At 34.2% G+C, this 19,468-nt stretch overlaps 1 protein-coding gene across 2 annotated transcripts in view; it reads right to left on the bottom strand.

Annotated features, from left to right (window-relative positions):
• Window positions 1–4,994: 4,994 nt before the first annotated feature.
• LOC105422001 (uncharacterized) overlaps window positions 4,995–19,468 on the bottom strand; it is a 164,802-nt gene continuing 150,328 nt past the window's right edge. For both annotated transcript variants that reach the window (XM_089072119.1, XM_011631204.3), the window contains 6 exons: window positions 18,804–18,929; window positions 18,176–18,286; window positions 17,367–17,553; window positions 11,383–11,564; window positions 7,549–7,789; window positions 4,995–7,108 (listed from right to left, as the gene is read on the bottom strand). In XM_089072119.1, the coding sequence (XP_088928245.1) occupies window positions 6,861–7,108; window positions 7,549–7,789; window positions 11,383–11,564; window positions 17,367–17,553; window positions 18,176–18,286; window positions 18,804–18,929 (1,095 nt within the window). In that variant the 3' untranslated portion in view covers window positions 4,995–6,860. The remainder of the gene's footprint in view (window positions 7,109–7,548; window positions 7,790–11,382; window positions 11,565–17,366; window positions 17,554–18,175; window positions 18,287–18,803; window positions 18,930–19,468) is intronic.

Here is a 19,468-nt window from a genome sequence, read left to right as displayed (position 1 = left end):
ATTGTCATTAGATCATTTTTTATACAAGTTTCTAAATTCTCTCATTTTTGTAAAATCTAACTTTTTTGCTGAGACATCTGAAATAAAATTTAAGTATATGTTATATATAAAATTTAAACATTATTAAGTGTATCATTTAAAAATTATTTACGCGATATATTTTATCTTACGATTCGGCATTTTAAATTTATTTCTCTTCCAAATTAAAATTTTTTTGTTATAAATATATTTCCTATGTATTTCTATTTTTTAATATTTATTTTATAACATTCCTGTTCTAAATATTATTTTTTAACAATTACTGTTATAAATATTACTACTAAAAAACTTTATTCAGTATTTAGAAATAAGAATTTTTGGAAGTTATGTTTTTGTTTTCGTCTGGCAAGCAACCTGTGTTAAAATAATTGGGATAAACATCTAAGTCTTTTATGTCAATGACTTTCTTCTTCGTCGAAACGACGCTACACCCGAAATTTGCCACAGCTTTAGCTCGAAATTCTTTCGGTTTCCCCGTCGAATTCCGCACTTCGTTTCTAATAACAGCTGTTTGATGACGGTGGAAGGGGTGAAAGCGACGGTTTTATGCTACGCTCAAATGGTATTTCGATGTATGATAGGTAGTACTTACTGTCTTCAATGTGCTAACGTTACCACCACGGCGTAAGATACGCATGCCATCGTTAGAATGCGTTCATCTCCTGGTGCGCAGTTTAAATTGTTTCAGAGAAGTCGTGAATAAAGCGTGCGGCTAATTTCCTGATATTAAGAATTATCACTAGCCTACTTTCGTGAGAGGATGAATATTATGGATAATAAAGGACATTCGTTCTGGGAAACTGGGCCTTCAAGAGTGCTTCATCGTCAGCGACGTAGATTCAAGATCGTTACTATGCCATACTGTTAACAATCAAACTGTTACTATACTTTCACGAGAGAATGAAATTAATCGCATAAAAACATAGTAATTTGATCTTAAAAAAAGAAATGAGCGACAAGATCCTAAAATTTGCAAAATAAATATTATAACTTAGTATCGATATTAATAAAATTTTTGCATCATTATAATACTATTTAAAGTTAATTAAAGAGTTACAGATAGCCCTGATAACCCTTTATTTCATTATAAATGTCTCTAACGGCTTTTCTTGTCACTTTATAAAGTGATCGACGGACAGATGATTGATACACGTGTCCGCGGCGAATCTTCTGATCCTTAACAACATGATCTAACAATGTTACCATTTAGGAATGAACAGAATAAACCGTGAGAATGTAAATTCGGATGCTAAAAGTGAAAGGAAAACTATCGAGAAACGAAACAGAGTTTTCTCTGTTCTATAGAATTTTTCTCTGGGATATTTCATAGCAAATTTTTCTTTAAAAAATGTTATTTATTATAATTCTTAAAAAGTCACATTTGTGTAGTTTTATTTTATATTTTATATTTTAAAGATAATTTATTTGATAATTTGTTTCTTTCTCGAAACGGGACATTTCAAATGAGTGACAATTCTCACGCGGCACTGGTTTTGGAAACAGGTTTACTCTCATTTTTTAGTCACTTTTATGATCTCTTCAAGCTTGATCGTATCATTCTTCCCTTTCCGGATTTGCGTCCGAATCACGGACAGGTGAAACGCTGCCGGACAGAAGAGCAACAGAAAATGTGGGTCGCGTCTTACGAATCAGCACATTCGCAAAATTACGCTGATTGGAACGCACGATGGATCGCACATTTCCGACAGATGTTACGCATAAGGATACATTATGAAAATAATTGTCCCGCAAAACGTTATGCAATCGTTAATAATAAAGTAACTGAGAAAAGAAATTCATGATTTCAAATGTAATGTGATTTAATTATCTATTTTGTGCATAAAAATATTTCATTCCATTACATTTGTCCTCAGCTTTTCAAAATACCTGCAGATGATTTCAAGACGAAACACGTTTATGTTTATGAACTGGAATATGAAGTGGAATGACGGAGCAACTCATCTTTATAGTCTAATCTCGTATTCCAGTACCCTGAATATCTAAATATTCTAACGACCTGCGGGAAAAGAAGGAAGCTGTGAATCAGCATGGAGAAGCCGTATATAGCTTTCTTAACGCTCGATTTCTAAAAGATTACGATGATAGGCATCTTTGGGAAAAATATCAATAAAAAAATTAAGGTGGAACATTGGGTGGCGTTATGAATGAAAGTGGAACGTGGGGTCGTTCCCGGGTCTTCCTCTGATCGTACTTCAATTCTGAACTCCTACGGATTAGAAAGGAGCGTGCGAGGGTTATGATTGTAAAGCTCTTGGAAGATTCTGCGGCGAAAGTCTTTCGCTAAAGATAGGACGTTGGCATTTTTACTATCGTTACACGCATACACCGTAACCCCGATGAAATTGAGCGTGACCCTAATGGTTTATCGTAGTTCGAGACGATCGCGAAAGACTTGAAGATCAGAGATCGATTGGAAAATGGAGAAAGCTAGCACGGACTAGTTACGGATATGAAAATAAGAAATTATAATATGAGAAATAGAAGAAAAAAAAATATTAAAATAAAATCAAAGGCACATAAAAAAATTTTTTTCAGATGCTATAATTATTTAATTTGAACGGAAATCTCTCGTGCGTGTTTGCTTCTGAATAAATTTTTGTTATAATGGAAAATTAATGAAGCAGTTTTGTCGATTTTTATTGTAAAATTAACAAACCCATGTAGAATGATATAAGCAAGACACAAGAAGAGTCTCATGTAATTGTAATTTATGGATATCATCATGTCTCTAGAAGATCGATCATTTCGCACGTCGATCGATGTCGACGATGTAAGCACCTTCTAACTGAACTTTCGAAAGTGTATGATAAAAATGTGATTATAAAAATGATTATTTTCTTCATTTAAAAGATATTATCATCAGTCAATGTACTGATTATAGAAATATATGACGTATCATCTGGAAAGATCAGTAAGGTTCTCATTTTACTTCCGTGATATGCAGTGAAATGCAATATCACGAACACGTGACTAAAATAATTGAATCTTTCCCACTTTAATCTCTCTCTCTCTCTTCCCCCCTTCTCTCTCTCTTCCCCTCTCCCTTTCTCCCTCTCTCTCTCTCTCTCTCCCTCTCTCTCTCTCTCTTTCTCTCTCTCTCTCTCTCCCATTACATTTTTTTTCTCTTCGTATTTGAAAAATTAGAAATAAATATGCAAATTACGCCTTGAACTAAAAACCTCGATAGAATTAAGTTTATAAAATGCTATAAATAAGCTTTTTATTAATAAAGCGACAATTGTTTTCTCTGTCACTATATTTTTTAATTTTTATGTCTGAGAATTTCTCTTTCACGTTTAAAAAACTATTGATTTAATCGAAGCTCAATATCACATTCGTGAGATAATCAAATTCGTCGCTTCGTCATTGAATGTAAGAGAATCTATCGCCATAAACAAGCCCGTGACATTTTACGATTATTTCCTAAGATTTCAGGAATGCGATCCAATTTACGATAATGATCCGCAGCGTCAGATCCATGTTATATTTATTCCAAGCTTCGAAGAGTGAAGACAACTGCATGGATAAGTGCGCTCGCTTCTATGGATATCCTATCATGGATGCTGAGAGTAAGCCGATACTTATGACTTTGAGGCACGAATCCGAGAATCAAGGCCGCTATTACATAAAAATCGGGTTATAATTTATACAATAAGAAATTAATTGTAAAAATTAATTGCACAATTATTTAAAAAAATGAATTTTTATAGCAAACATGTTTTACGTAATGATAATATGCAGCTATTGATGCTAATTTTTTGTTATTAATTTCTTCAGCCCTAAAATATAAAATATATTAGTCGCAATCATTTAAAAATCTTTCTTTTCTGTGAAATACAAGACAAAAAATAAAAGATTCCAAAAATTTGTCTTAAAATATCGTTATTACTTATGTACATATTTTTTTTTAATACTTCAATTACGATAAAAAAACTGAAGCGATACAAGAATGACTTTGTTACGTTCGCGTAAAGTCGCCATGGCGATGAAGAGGTCTTAATTAATTTTATTAAGCTATTTCCTTCGCACCTTTGAATTGGAAAACTGCGATCGCTAAATTGATATCCCAGTCGGGAATCCGATTCCTTCAACCTTGCCTCCTCTTCCTTCTCTTGAGTGCAACGGTGGCATATGTAAATCTCTGTTGTCCACCTCCTTTTAGACTGCCGACTTTGACAAAACGCGCCGGATGTATTTGCATACCGCGTTATTATTTCAATTATATTCAAAAATTTTATTTTTTAGTAAAAAAAACTTTGAATATGAGTAGTAGATATTTGTATATTCATATATTCCATATTTTTTGAAATAATTTTGCAAGACGAAGAAACATATTGCCATACAATATGCTTTACCTAACACATAGTTAAATAAATAAAAACTTTGTACTTTGATAGAAACAATTGGCAATAATTCTATTGAAAAGTATTTTAAGACATTTCTGCTTGCAAATAAAATTATTCCAAATAAGACAAACTATGCATAGATACTTATTTTGTCTTACTGCTTCTGTAAATCTTTTGACAATCGAAAAGATTATTCATAAAAATTCTTTGTATAAAAATATGTACAAATATTGTACAAATATGTATAAAAGTGACTTATGATAATTTTACCCCAAGGTAAGTAGGTAACAAACAAAATTACGTTTTGCAACATATCATACAATAGTATAGAATCTTTCGCGTTAAGATAATCAATGTGTAATGCGATAATTTCGCCATAATTCATGCCGTCATTTCTTTCCGGAATCATTTCTTTCCTATCTACTTTAAATATTTTACAAAAAGAAAGTGCCAATCCAAATATATTGTCGTATGAGTGCACGATGATTTACATCATACCTTTGCCAAATTTAAGAAAACAAATTAATGCGCATTATATCAATTCTTACGCAGATGCAATCTAATCGATGAAATGCATAAACGATTGAATGTTTTTTACAACTTTTACTGACAAAAGTTCTTAATACAATCGAGTCTACATACAGAGTTGATCGCAACTATATTTTTTTCGCGATAGTAACGCGCAAAATGCAATATACCTAAGAGTGATATCTCGGATGATGACAACTACAGACAAATCGCATCAAAGAACGGAAACGATGTCGCAGGAAAAATAGCAAGATAAAAATACTTAATACAATAATCAACTGACAGCGGGGCTTTAATCGGTTTTTTTAAAGCGACCGCAATATATTATGTATTGTCGCTAATATCGCAATTTTCGTAACCCTCATCGAAGCGAAGATATAAAAAGGAAAATATAGCGTGCGATATAATTGATACCGATCGCTGCCCCAAAACGCGTCGCGAAAGACTAGAATGATTAAGAATAACGCGTCAGACGCGATTGGAAACATGGAATACATGTACCTAACGATAATTAATAGTGAGAATTATTGTTACAGTATTATGGGGCGGGTAATGCAATTCGGAGAATAGGGCATCTCTTTTTGATTTCCGGCGAATATATTTATCGTTATACTTATATATGTATTACCACACACACACACACACACACACACACACACACACACACACACACACACACACACACACACACACACACACACACACACACACACACACACACACACACACACACACACACACACACACACACACACACATATTATTACGCAAGGGACACAATATGTACAAGTAGCGACGCAGAGCTGAGTCTCGTTATGTCTTCCAAGTTTAACATGGAGAACTAAGTCTTTCTGCAAACTGCATTCTTTTTATGAACTTTGAAAAGAATCGCTTCGAAATAATAAATCGAAATAATAAATATCAAAAATTTACGGCAAGACTTTCTATAAAAAATAATAATGTCCGCTATTTTTTTCGACGGATTAATATCCGAATGACTTTCTAATAAAACTAAAATAAACAGAATAATTTACGTAGAATATATTACGCAACAGGCTTTCAAAATGCGTGAATCGTCAATGTGCACAGTCATTACCAAATGCATACAATCTCAGTTTATAAATAATAAAACATTAATAAAACAAAATATCGAAGATTCAACGAATGTTACATCATGTAGAGCTAAATTATAAAAATGCTACTTATCAAATAATTCTATTCTAGAAGAAATACTTATATTTTGCGGACTTTATAAATTCTTATTGCGCTTTAATATCGTGCTTATATAATTTTTTTAATTTTTTTTTTATTATTTATCATAGCATCGCGCGCGTTACAGCGTTCCTGTGTTCTGCGTCCTGCGTATTTCCTGCGCAAAGAAAGATGAAAATCGCAATAATAAAAATCAATTCATTAAGTACTGCGATGTTGCCGAGAGTATATGTATTTGCGTAATTAATATCCCAATATCTTTCGTTTCATCATTATACTTTGTTATTGCATAGCAATATCAAGATTCACGCAAATTTACTGGACGAATTTGAATGGACGGATTGTGATTTTTACGTTGGCAAATTTCATTTCAATTTAACATTTCTCCATTGTCCCATAAATTGACGTATTTTGTGCTTTAACCATACACATCATACAAAATTCCAACGAATTTGGAGGTCAAAATCAATAAGGTTGTAAGCCTAGAATTTACAGAATTTGATTCTTTTGGAATAATTGTAATTAATGTCTTCTACTTTTGCTTTCGTTTTCGGGATCGATGGGAAAAGTCGCTTTCGACGATCATATCGCTTTCATATCCAAAAAAAATCTCCCTGCTCGGGTAGCTCCATCGCGAGCCGAACACGAGTCTTTCCACGGAATTGATTGCCCGATGCAGTCGAGGATGAATCTAAAGATTCTTCCGCTGGAGTTTCAGTCGGTGCACTCCGAAGCGAAGCTTTCAAGATCCACGTAGTGACCGTTCATGTTGTCCTCCAGCAGTTGAGCGAGATCTCTCCGTAGGATTTGGAATTCCGGCCTGCGGTCGGGATCGGCGTGCCAGCATCGGGATATCACCCTGAAGAGCTCGCTTCGACAGTGCGAAGGCCTCTCCAGCCGATAACCGTTGTGCACGTTCCGCATGACTTCCCGTGCCGTCATATCCGGGTACGGTGTTGAACCTGAATAGAGAGCATAAGATGGTACAATTATTACGATAGGATGTCGGCACAATAAGTTGCGGTAAGAAGCTACCGTATCGGTCCATTGATTAGCGTACAGTGCTTTAACAAGATACAAAATGGATTTTCTTTTCTTGGTAAACATTCGGTTATCTTTGTACCCGTTGTTGCATTAAAGTTTTTTGATTGAATGAAAAAAATCATAGAATCAAGAAATCGTTCTAAAATTTTAATAACATATTAAAAATATTTTACAAATTTTTTTTTTCTTTTTAATTCATCAAAATTAATTTAATCAAGTAAAGTAATTTAATAAGTATAAAGAGATTCTCTCACTTTTTTTTATTTTAATTTTAAAAAGCTTTAAAAATAAAAAAGTTATATTTATTCCAGCAAAACTAAACAAGTCATCGTTTGAAACAAATGATGAAGGCACCTACCTAAAGTGACGATCTCCCACATTAGAATTCCAAAGCTCCAGACGTCGGTCTTTGTCGTGAACAGGGAGTAAATCAATGATTCAGGGGCCATCCATCGGATGGGTAAGGCATTTCTGCCGTGTCTGGTCTCGATCACCTCGCCGTCCTCGTTGGCGAACCTCGACATACCGAAATCGGCGATCTTGCACAGCTTGTTGTGATCCACGAGGACGTTTCTGGCGGCGAGGTCGCGGTGGATGATCTACGTAGAAACAGAGAGAAAAACCGATGAACGACCGGCCCTCGAGAGGTGCATGTTCCATTACGTGTACGATTGCTTACGGCCTGCTTGCATGACGAGAAATTACACGGTATTAGGTACGAGTTCGATGCAGCTCGAGTCGTCTCGAGAAAAATTCAGCCTTGAATCCGAACTCGCATGCGACAAAACGGGATTCGTGGTAGAAACGTTGTGGAAAGAAGAACCAGTGCGGGTTCTGTGCGAAAGCAAATATTGTTTCAGCGACATGAGTGCTCGTCGGTAGACCCGATAAATCTAGCAATATAAATCCGCTAATGTATGCTCAACCACCAGAGAGCGTGGATCTTTAGGAAGAATAAATAAACGGGAACATAAATTTCGTCTGGTCTTAATGAACAATGACAGGTAAAAGAAATATCTGCACGGTTTGCTTAGTCATCAAAAAAATAAGAGAGACAATTCAAATGCAAAAAGATGAAATATACGGCTCGATTTGAAGATCACGGTATTTGCGTATCTGCATATCTTGCGCCATTTATAATTTCGCTATTATTATTAATTAAATTTAGCTTAACCATCATCGTTTCGGTCAAACGAAGCTCCGTCGAACGATTCCGTAAGCCACAACGAGAAACCGGGATGATGATTATTGTACGCATACGAGACTAGATGATGTAAATACGACGTTACGAAACACCGGGCGCATCAGCTGCGCCTGCCGTTGAATTCTGCTTGAATGCAGAGGCGCATCTAGAATGCATCCACGCGTATTCGCAGCTGGTACGGCACGCGTGCACTATCATTTAGCCCGCGGAGCTACGTAATTGTCTATTAACTCGAGAGAATAATTTTTGCTGCGCCGTTTCCTGGAAGTTATTACACAGACGGAAACTGGTAATTCGACGGGGACGATCGAGCGCTCGCGGGCTCGAGACTTCGGGCTCTTTGTTTCCCTAATAGTCTATTAATCGCCAGGTGTATCCTCCTTAGAATGGCTTAGAATAGCGCTCTTCCGCGGATATGTGCAAATTTTCCTTTTCCTTTCCGTGACAAGAGAATACGAGCCGTTCTAAACGAGAATACTAAAACGAAAAAAAAAAAAAATTTATTCCATCGTTCGCGAATTATTCCTGTTTTAATCGATGATGCGCATTGAATGGAATAAATTGGCACGTCGATTGCGAACTTTCGTCTCGACTGTTTGTATAAAACGTTAGCGAGATTTTTCGGATCGACCGGTTCGCGTCGGGATACTTATATCATGGCAAACATTCAATGTCGACGTTATGTTAATTTTTGTTTATTGCAGCTGCGTATTACGACCCTGAATATATTATCGAAAACCAGTTGATCGTTTACTATATCTAAGAATTTCATAATAAAACTAAATCGTCTACGTGTAAACAGAAACAAATATATACTAAATATATATATTTTTTTTAAATATTTTATGTCTTTGTTAATAACGATCACATAAAAGTTTAAAATTAAAAATTATTCAATGTAATATTAATATTCATGTGTAAAAATTGAAAATAAAATTACTTTTCCGACGGAAATACAACAAATTCTTTATAATTTAAGAATTTTAAATGTTTTTCTTCTGGCATACAAATAATATAAAATTTTTTGTTCCATTTTTACGATAAAATGCAAATCACAAAACAATCCAGATTACGTAGATTGTAGAAACATCATCAAGGATTATTTATTTTTCTCAGATCAGATGAAAAAACATTAGAGTATCCTCGAGCTCGTTCTTTTGAGAAATAAAATTCAATCTTTGCCTAGTGACACAGATCTCCAGGCAGAAATGATCCTTCGGCGAATGCGAGAGAATGCGGTGGAAGCTTTACGATTGTGCGAAAATGTTTGAGTTTAAACATCATTAACGAATTATTTGTCGTGCAGTCGATGCTCCCTGCGACCTTCCATGATGTCATATGTCCTCGAAAGACTCTCATATTCAATGTTTTCAAAGTACATAAAAAGTTAACGATGAATTTGTTAAGTCCATCTTCATAGAGGGATAAAGGTGGGATTTATTGTAATTTGTCATTAAAAAAACCGACCTTTTTCTGGTAAGAAAATTACATTAGATATTATGGAGGTATTAAAACCATAAGTGTTTTACAAAAAATTATTTTTTCCGCGATCATAAAGGAGAAATATTAAAATCGTACGCAAAGCAATTCAACTACGAAGATGAGTATAGATGTGCATTAATTCTTACATTCGCAACATTATGCAACTACAATTTTGCGTCTTTATGTTTTAAATTGCGCAAAAAATTATTCACCATGTTTCTTAAGACAGAAATAATTGACCATAAAAATTGTTAAACGTATTTTCAATCATTAGGAATAATAATTTTAAGAAACTATGCATTTATTATGATACATCCATTTATAAATTTAAATAAAAAAATTAATAACTCTGTATAAATAATTCTAAATAACATAAATAACATAAATTAATAAATGAATAAATAATAAATGTATTATTTTTTTAAATATTTATTACATGTATTATGCTCTTTATTATAACCATTAAAGCTATTCAATAATCTTTTATTCATCTGCAATTATCAAATTATTAATTCCCCCTAATATATTTAAATGTTTCCTTTGAATGCATTAGAAATTTTCCATATCTAATTCCATATTTTTAACAAATATTTTAGGTATGTCAAACGATTAATCGGTTGGATAATACTTAAAGCAAAGAGGGTTCTTCAATTGTGGAGAGATTAACGAGGGAGATTCTACCTAAACATTTTAAACGGCCATGGTGCATATCGATCGTCGAGGTGTCGCGCCGAAATTTATCGCGATTCCTTTCCTCTCCTGTTTGCCGGTCCCACCATCCTGTTCTGTCGGCGGTATGTAACGTAAAGAAAGAAAGAAAGAAAGAAGGAAAATTGCGAGAAACGAACCGCCAAGCGGCTTCGAGCTTGAGGCTACTTTTTCTCCTGCGACGGAACGACAATTATCTACGTCGAGAAACCTGGAAGACCTTCTGTTCATAAATAAGCCATGTGCAATAAAGAAAAATTAATTAGCACGCGCTATTACATTTCGTGATCTTGGTTTTGTCGAGGACTTTATCAAGATATATCGCGCGACGATAATATATAAAATTTCATTATTTTTATTGTATACTGAGTTTTTTCTTTGAGTTTATCTCTTCGGCGAACGACAATTAGTTATATTGATATCTATGGATTTTTAGTTTAAAAATTTTAGTACTAAAGAATTTAGTAATAAAGAAAAAAGTTAATACCATGTTATATATTAGGATTTAAGTAATCTAAACTCTTTTTCGATGGAATTCGATAATGCATCGAAAAGAAGTCGGAAGAGAAAGCAAAAGTAAATGTTATATATTCTGTGCAAATGTATGAAAAATAAACCTTATTTTGCCTAGAAGTATGAAATATAAACGTTAAAAAGAAAGCTTGTCGATCTTTCTCACGAACATTAAGGTCAACTGACATTTAACTTCTCTTTCTCAAATTGCGTCTTTAAGAAAGGATAGTTGAATCTTGATTAACTTCAATGTTCCCCGCGAACCAATGTCCTAAATATTCATACCTTTTTCGATGCAAGATACTCCATGCCTCTGGCCACGCAATATCCGAAAACCGTGAGATCCCTAGATGTCAAGGCTGCTGAATCCTCGCTGAAGTTGTAAAAGTACTGCCTGGTACGGTGATCACGCAGATACGCGAGTAGCTTGCCATACATGACGTACTCCAGTATGAGATAATGAGGCTCTGCAATCAGAGAAAATCATTCGCTGAATCCTTTATATTTATTTATGGAAGAATGGAAACTGGAGCGTATCGGCCCTGCATTTCGAGTAAGGGAAACTCAATCAACGAAGAATAATTCTTATTCATCAATTCACGATTCAAATGAGTAATGCGATTTTTTTAAGGGATAATAAATGTGTAGTATTATAAGATACGTCATGTATATGGAATTTGCTTCAATGGTGATTTATCATTCAAGGCACTGCTTACTTTACTGCGCTTCAATCAAAAATATAAGATAAAAATGCACTTAAATAAAAAATATCGCGTGCGTAAACAAAAATGGTATTGTTCTCGGCGTCGATAACGCTTTCCAAGGTTGATCGAATTGTTTTTGCAGTGTAATCAAAAGAAATGCAAATCGAGCCTTATTTGCAAAAAAAAAATATATATATATATATATATATATATATATACACACACACACACACACACACACACACACACACATATATATATATATATATACATATATACATATATAAAAATTTCTATTATAAAAATATATAATTATTAAAGTAATAATTCATTTAAATATTAACATATTTTACATATTCAATAAGATAAATTAATTACTAATAATTATTTCCATTATTAATGTTAATTATTAGCCTTATTCACTGGATATTATAAGAAAACATTTTAATGTTTAAATTATTTCTTTGATAGCATTATATTTTACGCAATTTATTTAATTACATATTATATTTAATTGCAACATTACTGTAATTATAATCAGTAATAGATAAAAAGAAGTAGGCGATTAGAGGAACACATGCTGAGATTGTTGGAGAAATATTTCACGGTGTGAAATATTCACGATTTGAAATAATTTAAGTGACGCACCCTTGGAAGAATCCTTGGTAATACTCGCTTGATTGTAACTTATGGAACTACTTTTGTCGGCGCAACGAATTGTAATTCTCGTATTAGGTTGATATTACTATCCTCTCTAATAATTCTGGTTCGCCAAGTAGCGTATGCGCCAAGTAGCATAGCGTTAATACATTTCTCAATGTAAATTAAACGAGATGTTTAATACTTACAATGTTTATTTCAATCGCATTAAGTCATGCGTTATCAATGTGCATTAGCAGTTTAATCACATATAGAGTACGCTGTATCATAATTAATAATGTATTATACACATCGATATACAAACATTAATTCACATCGAAAAACTTTAATTAAATCTGATAAATTTCGATTGATTTAAAAGTAAATAAAAAGATTGTCTGTTATATTTTAACTTCTCTAGTTTCATAATAATCAATAATTTATTGAAAAAATAGAAAGAAAATATTATTTTATATGCAAGATTATTTTAAAAATTAAATAATTTTCTCATTACCACTTTCCTTTCGCTCGCGCAACTAACTAATTAATAATAAAAATCTGATTTTAAATATTTATATATACTTTGTCTGCAAGTCATAAAGAAAGAAAATAAGCGATTAAAAATAAGTTGTTACAATCGGTGCATAGAAAGAAAATGTTTCCTTTCCACGAGCAATGCCCGTTATTCTCTCGTTGACACATGATATATCGAGGCTCCATTGTCGAATACGCGCGTTGAATTTCGCGTCAACTCCGTGCTGCAAGTCTCTCATTGCAAAAATCGCGGATCCGCGCCTATGTATCGATCGATATGGCACGCGCACGAATACAATAGTCGTGACGAATGCAAAGCAATACGAATGCGCAACGACGATACGTGGGCTGGGATATCGTGCACGTTTCATATTCACGTAGATCATATTTTGCAAATGTAATACTGATAGAAATATATTCGCGAAACAACGAAACGACGATACGGGCAAGAAAGGCACGAAAATATATTCCGTCGACGCGTTGGAACAAGTTGCGACATTCTTTCGAATCTCTTTAATTTTACGTATGCAAATTATTCGAAGGCGGATGTTTATAAACAAAATTGCAAACGCGATGGCATTGAGAACTTTGACGCAAATCGACGCTGCTTAAATCGCAAAGTAATATAACGACGCGTAATTAATTCTATTGAATTTTAACACAATCCGTTCATCAGACAAAGATACCGCGAAATATAAAAAAAAAACTTGTTGAATAAAGCGCTCAGTTTTATCATGAAGCAAAAGTCCACAAACATGCTATCGGTCTTTTAAAATTCTCAGGACATTTATTTGCATGAAAAGCTCGTGTCGAAAAGAAGATACTTCTCAAGTTTGTATGTTTTAAAGAATTCTGCTCTTTAATGTCGCTTCTATTTTATACGTGCCATCGTAAATGCAGATAAATAAGCTTGATTAGGAGAAAAAAGAAAAAAAGCAAGCGATAGTCAAATATAAGAGACTCATCATTTTATTGAACGGTAGTTTTTTGGACGGAGAGGAAATCGTTTCGTGATAAAAAATTTAACGTATTCGTGATGTCTTCATCAACCGATATGTAAATTTAATGTGCACGTTGAAAATATTATTACTTAATTATTTTTATTTTTCTATAATTGACAAAATTAATTTCTGTTTTTGCTTAATATATTAGGAATATAAAAATTTATCGAAACTGTAATATTATTGTTTGGTTCCTTAACTGCTAATAATTTTCTTGGCGGTTGGAATACGACGGCGTTCAACGTGAAGTTTATTCTCGTCTGAGCGTCGATCGTAAAACGGTCAAAAGGCTTTCCTTTGACGAACGTCGTCGGAAAGAAATTCGGACGTGGCCGCAAACGATAAATGCGGTGGGGTCGAAATTTAAATGTCGTAAATTTTATACAGTGGCTCGTCTCGTGTTTCTGGACGGCCAGGAACTTTTCGCGTTCCTTATTGTACGAGGGCTGCAGAGAGGATCCTTTGGGACCCACTCCCTAAGATGCGTCAGCGACGCCGAAAGTTGCAGACACACCTCTAAAGTCCGCGATTTGCCACAGCAATCATCTTGACCTTTACTGCACCCACGAACATTTCACCGTTATGATTGTATGCCTACCAAACGAATATCTCTCCTCGTCGAGTTTATTTTTCGCCTATTTTTTTTCGCAAATGATCTTTTCCCATGATTATCGATTAGCTTGATTATGTTCACTTCGTTTTTTTTGAAACAGAAATTACTAACGAAAACGATTGCTGTTTTCAAAATTGTCAATTATATCGTTTTATCAAGTTTTATTAATGATTTCTATTCTTATAAAGAAAAGATTTTTACTTCTTGTAAAACGTAGAAATCGATTTATAATTATATAAAGGCTTATTAAAAAAATTATATTTATTAAATTATAAATTTTGCTGAAATGAGATCATTAATGTAGCTTGTATTTTGAACGTTTTAATTGGTGGAAATGAAAGGTATGGAATTTCATTAATCGAAATAAGCGGATTATCATACTTAAATAAATCGATCACTTGTCCAGATTGTATCATTGCTTGTTTTTTTATTCAACTTCTTTCGATCTGCGAATGGAACGATCGTCTCGAGGATACTGACTTAATAAACGTATTGTACTGCGAAGAAGTGCTTCGCGGGGATGCTTATGGAAATTTATACGAACGATGAGAATGACGATATCGAATTGCATGTAGAAGGAGAGAAAGACGTATAATGGTCTCTACCTCTTCGCGATTTATCTCGACACGTACAAAATTGTTCGAACTTTTTTGATCTCTACCGTAAATTCCATGAAAAAATGCAAATGAATTAATTTACGATCTGTAATGATGCATACTCCTTTCATTTGTGGATTTTCTATAAAAAATAAAAAATAATAAAGCTACGTTGTAAACTTCAGAAATAATGATTGTTATATTACTTGAGTTTAAACTTTTAAACATAACATAAATTATTTCCTGCAAATAGAAGATTTGTGTACGTTTCTTATTTATCTCTTGAATATTATTGAAGTTCTGGAAAGACGTAATTAATTTCCTTTCACAATTTTGTGATAAACATCGATCTTCAAAACTCACTGGAGCATTTATCCGCAAGGAAATTATTTGCCAATTCGTTGCGCGCTCGCTTTCGATAATGAAGCCTCGGTACATCAAACGCCTTCGATTATTCGATCCGACATTGTGGAAGCGGGATGATGTGGTTTTTAATCAATCAAGATACGATAAAATAACAGAGAACCGTTCATCGATCATACTTTTGTTTGCAAATAGATGCAATCACCGATATTTTTGTTCAAACTTATGCGATTCTCATGAAAAACAAGCGCGTCGCATCAACTGGAAAATTAATTCTGATTAAAAATATTGATAACTTATTACATTCATGAAACCTGATTTTGAGACAATCGATTTTAATTTAAGAATTAATGTTGCAGGAAAAATACATAAATTGTTTACACAATGATTTAATTTGCAGTTGTCAAGTTTATGCATATTAACTGTAATTATCTATTATGGCATAGATAAAAACACGATAAAACGGATAAATCTTCTTGTGCAAAACAAAACGATTCTCAAGCAATTATCATAATGACTGTCTAATTTATCATCCAAGCGAACACAATCACGGTAAAGACAAACATTTTCACGCTGACTGTTTATAGTTGCCACATCTGTCTTCTTATGCAACCATTTAAAACATGCAAACGAATTATTTGGCAACAATAAAATACGCAAAATAAAATGCGTTTTACATACGCAAATTATTAACTTTTAATATAAACACACGATTCAAAGAAGCAATAAATTTTTTTCAAGATGTTTATAAGTTTAACTCGTCCACGTAACAAATAAATGAAGTCGTCGAACGAGATCACGACAGAGACTTATCATTTTATTATTAAGTTATTTATTGCAGTTATTATTATATTAATTACACATAGCATATTTTTCGCGAAAATTTTAATAATTTGTATAATGAACTAAATTGCCGCTCCGTATAATGAACTAAATGTCCGTGTGAATTTCGATTAAACCGCAAGGACAACTAGTGGAGGGAGCATCGCGAACGCATCGCGGCGGCGTCCCGATTGGAGAAGTCGCAATCCATACACGCGGTATATCTCTTCGGCGGGACTTGATTACTTAATTACTATATGTCGGCGATCCGCGCATTCTACGTCGAAGTGCCGGCACTTAAAACGCCATCGGTTTTTATAAAGTTTATGCTGCCAAGGCTCGCGAGCGCAGGCGGCGATGTGCAAGGTCGCGGATAAGCGACGGTAATGAGGAAGATTCACCGAGTGCAGTTGTGGCATGTACGGCAGGTGCATACGGCCGATTGCTCGTCGATGCAAATCGAAATGGGGACCGCGCGAGGATGTGTTTCCGCGCGGGAAATTGCGCGATGCGTGTCGCATCGTCGGTACGTGTCGATGCCATATGGTGTATCTCCCCTTTCGGTTGATTATACGGCCGTACGGCCAGATGCGCAACATACGCAAGAATCGAGGTGGAAGTAATTTTTCGGAATTTAATTGGAAAATGATAAGATGACGATCGGTTCGACGATGTCACCAACAATTACGTTTGACAGAAATTTTTTAGTGGTTGAATTAATATATTATTAATCCTACATATGTTCCCATTTTCCGATCGATAGTATTTTATTTTCAATTGAAATTTTTAATAAAATTGTTACGTTAATTTAAAAAAATTTAAATCTTTTGTTAGGTTAACTAAAAAATTATATTGCTCATTGTATTTCAGTTTTTTAACATAAATTCATAAAATTTTTATCTTTTATCATATGATGTAGCTGTCCTTAAATCTTGCATCACGTTTTTATCAAAAAAAGATCAAATGCAAAGCATAAACATATGTATAACTTGCTTACCTTCTTCCGTGCAGCAACCCAGAAGTGTTACGACGTTCGGATGACTGCCTAATTGTTTCATGATTTCAAGTTCTCGATCCAAGTCTTCCTTTTCACGATCAGAGGCGCCTTCTTTAACAGTTTTCACCGCCACTAATCGAGTCGTACCTTGATGACCTGTCAAATCGTCGGCTTCGGCTTTCCACACCTGACATTTCAATTCGATCATATTTCAAATGCATTTACTATGCATTTACTAGCTTTAATAAGATTTTTCCTCTACAAGTTTAAATTTGCAACTAATCAACTAATTAATATTTTTTTTAAATGCCTTCAATTTATGTAACATCAATTATTGATAAACGATAAGGTTTTGTATTTCTTCTCTCCTTTTCTTTCATCTATGTCGCCGCTACTTTAGAAAATATATAATCTTCACGATGGGAAGCGATTATTCAAATCGCGGTTTCGTCTTTTATTATTAGAAAAAAAAAATTTATCGCTTAGATTATACGTTCCTCAAGTTTTCCCACAATCGATTTTGCATAATCAATTCGATTATACCAATATTACATTAACTGGCCGTTACCGTATCTCACAAAGATATACGGCGTATATCATACACGTGTCAAAAGCTGTTATTACAAATCAACACGAATGGAATTGCGCAAAGTAGAAAAGTTCGTAAAATCGCTCGAAGATAAATATATTGAAAGAAGGAAGCGCTGAACTTGTCGCGAAGATATCGCAGGTATTTCGTAAAATCCGTCCGAGAGCCGCAAATTACAGGCTTCCTTTTTATAGAGATGCCACAGAAAGTATCCTCTCACCTGGCCGAAGTTTCCTTGCCCGAGGACTGTCTGTAATCTAAGCTTATCTCTAGGAAACTCCCATCTGGATTCCTGGGACGGCGGAGGCGGTGGTTTCTCAGCTTCGTGACACTATGCAAAGAAACGAATATTGCAGTTTAGAATTGTCCAAAAATACCTGCTAATTCATATGCACGGGAACGAACGCGTCACCTGATTAGTGTCTCGTGCATATTATGTGCATATTATGTGACGTGGAATTCTCTCTACGTTAAGAAGGCAAACTTTCAGGATTTTCCATTGACGTATCTCTATGCATAACGTGATTTTTCTACACGCAGGTAAAAAAAATCAATGTCTTACGTGTTATCTATCACATGCAAATCGAGTCTCTGCAAAATTTATGCAAGTCATATCTTCAGATATGAAATTAAAATGCAAGTGTCAATTAAATTGTATTAATAAGATTAATATCTTAATGTAAATTATTTCCTCCAAATGTCTTTCGTGTGGGCATTAAATCAATTGAGTATAATTCAATTCACGGAAATACTAGCACTATGCGCCAAATGCGTTGAAGGAGTTGTGCAAATAATCACTACGTGACTGCTGTCGCGTTAAATATACAGAACATTCGTTAATTTCTCACCAAGTGCTGTATCCTCGGTAGTTTCGTGATCGCCTTCTCGATGGACGTCTTGAAGTCGCCGTTTTCAAGATTAAGAGCGTCCTTCCTACAGCTTATCTCCGATGACGTGTCCGACTCCTCGAGCACCTGCGTAAGCAAATCAACGTCAGTATAACATGTATGGAACATGCCGCTCGCACGCGCGTCGAGCAGCCGCTTGAATCGGTCGTCACTCCCATTTAATTGGGAAGAGCAATGCCGCATGATAATGAAGATCAGCGAGATAGATTGAGGCCCCGAGAATATCTCTGCGAATAATATTGCCGGAATAAAGTTAGACAAACATATCGCGATTCCACATGAAAATACAACGTTGACATGTTTTACAACGACAATAAAATACGCACAAATGACGTAAAAATAACAATCAACTGTACAACAATTTTTATAAAGATATTTACATTCATATAATGAAAGAATAAATTTGAAAGAAGAAATTATAATTTTATATGATAAAATGTTAATAATTTCTTGATGTACGTAAAATTTGCAATCTTTTCTTTAACTCAATATTAATATAAAGAAATCATATTTGATTATAATTACGTAGCACAGATCCCTTCGGAGAAAAGCATTTACAGCAAAGAATTGCTTATGCGAGAATCATTAGGAAAATGAATCGGTTT

This window comes from Pogonomyrmex barbatus, unplaced genomic scaffold (assembly GCF_055798465.1).
Source record: "Pogonomyrmex barbatus isolate J1 unplaced genomic scaffold, ASM5579846v1 scaffold13, whole genome shotgun sequence".
Classification (NCBI taxonomy): Eukaryota; Metazoa; Arthropoda; class Insecta; order Hymenoptera; family Formicidae; genus Pogonomyrmex; species Pogonomyrmex barbatus.
Note: the sequence above shows the minus strand (reverse complement) of the source record. Positions and strands in the feature narration are given on the sequence as shown.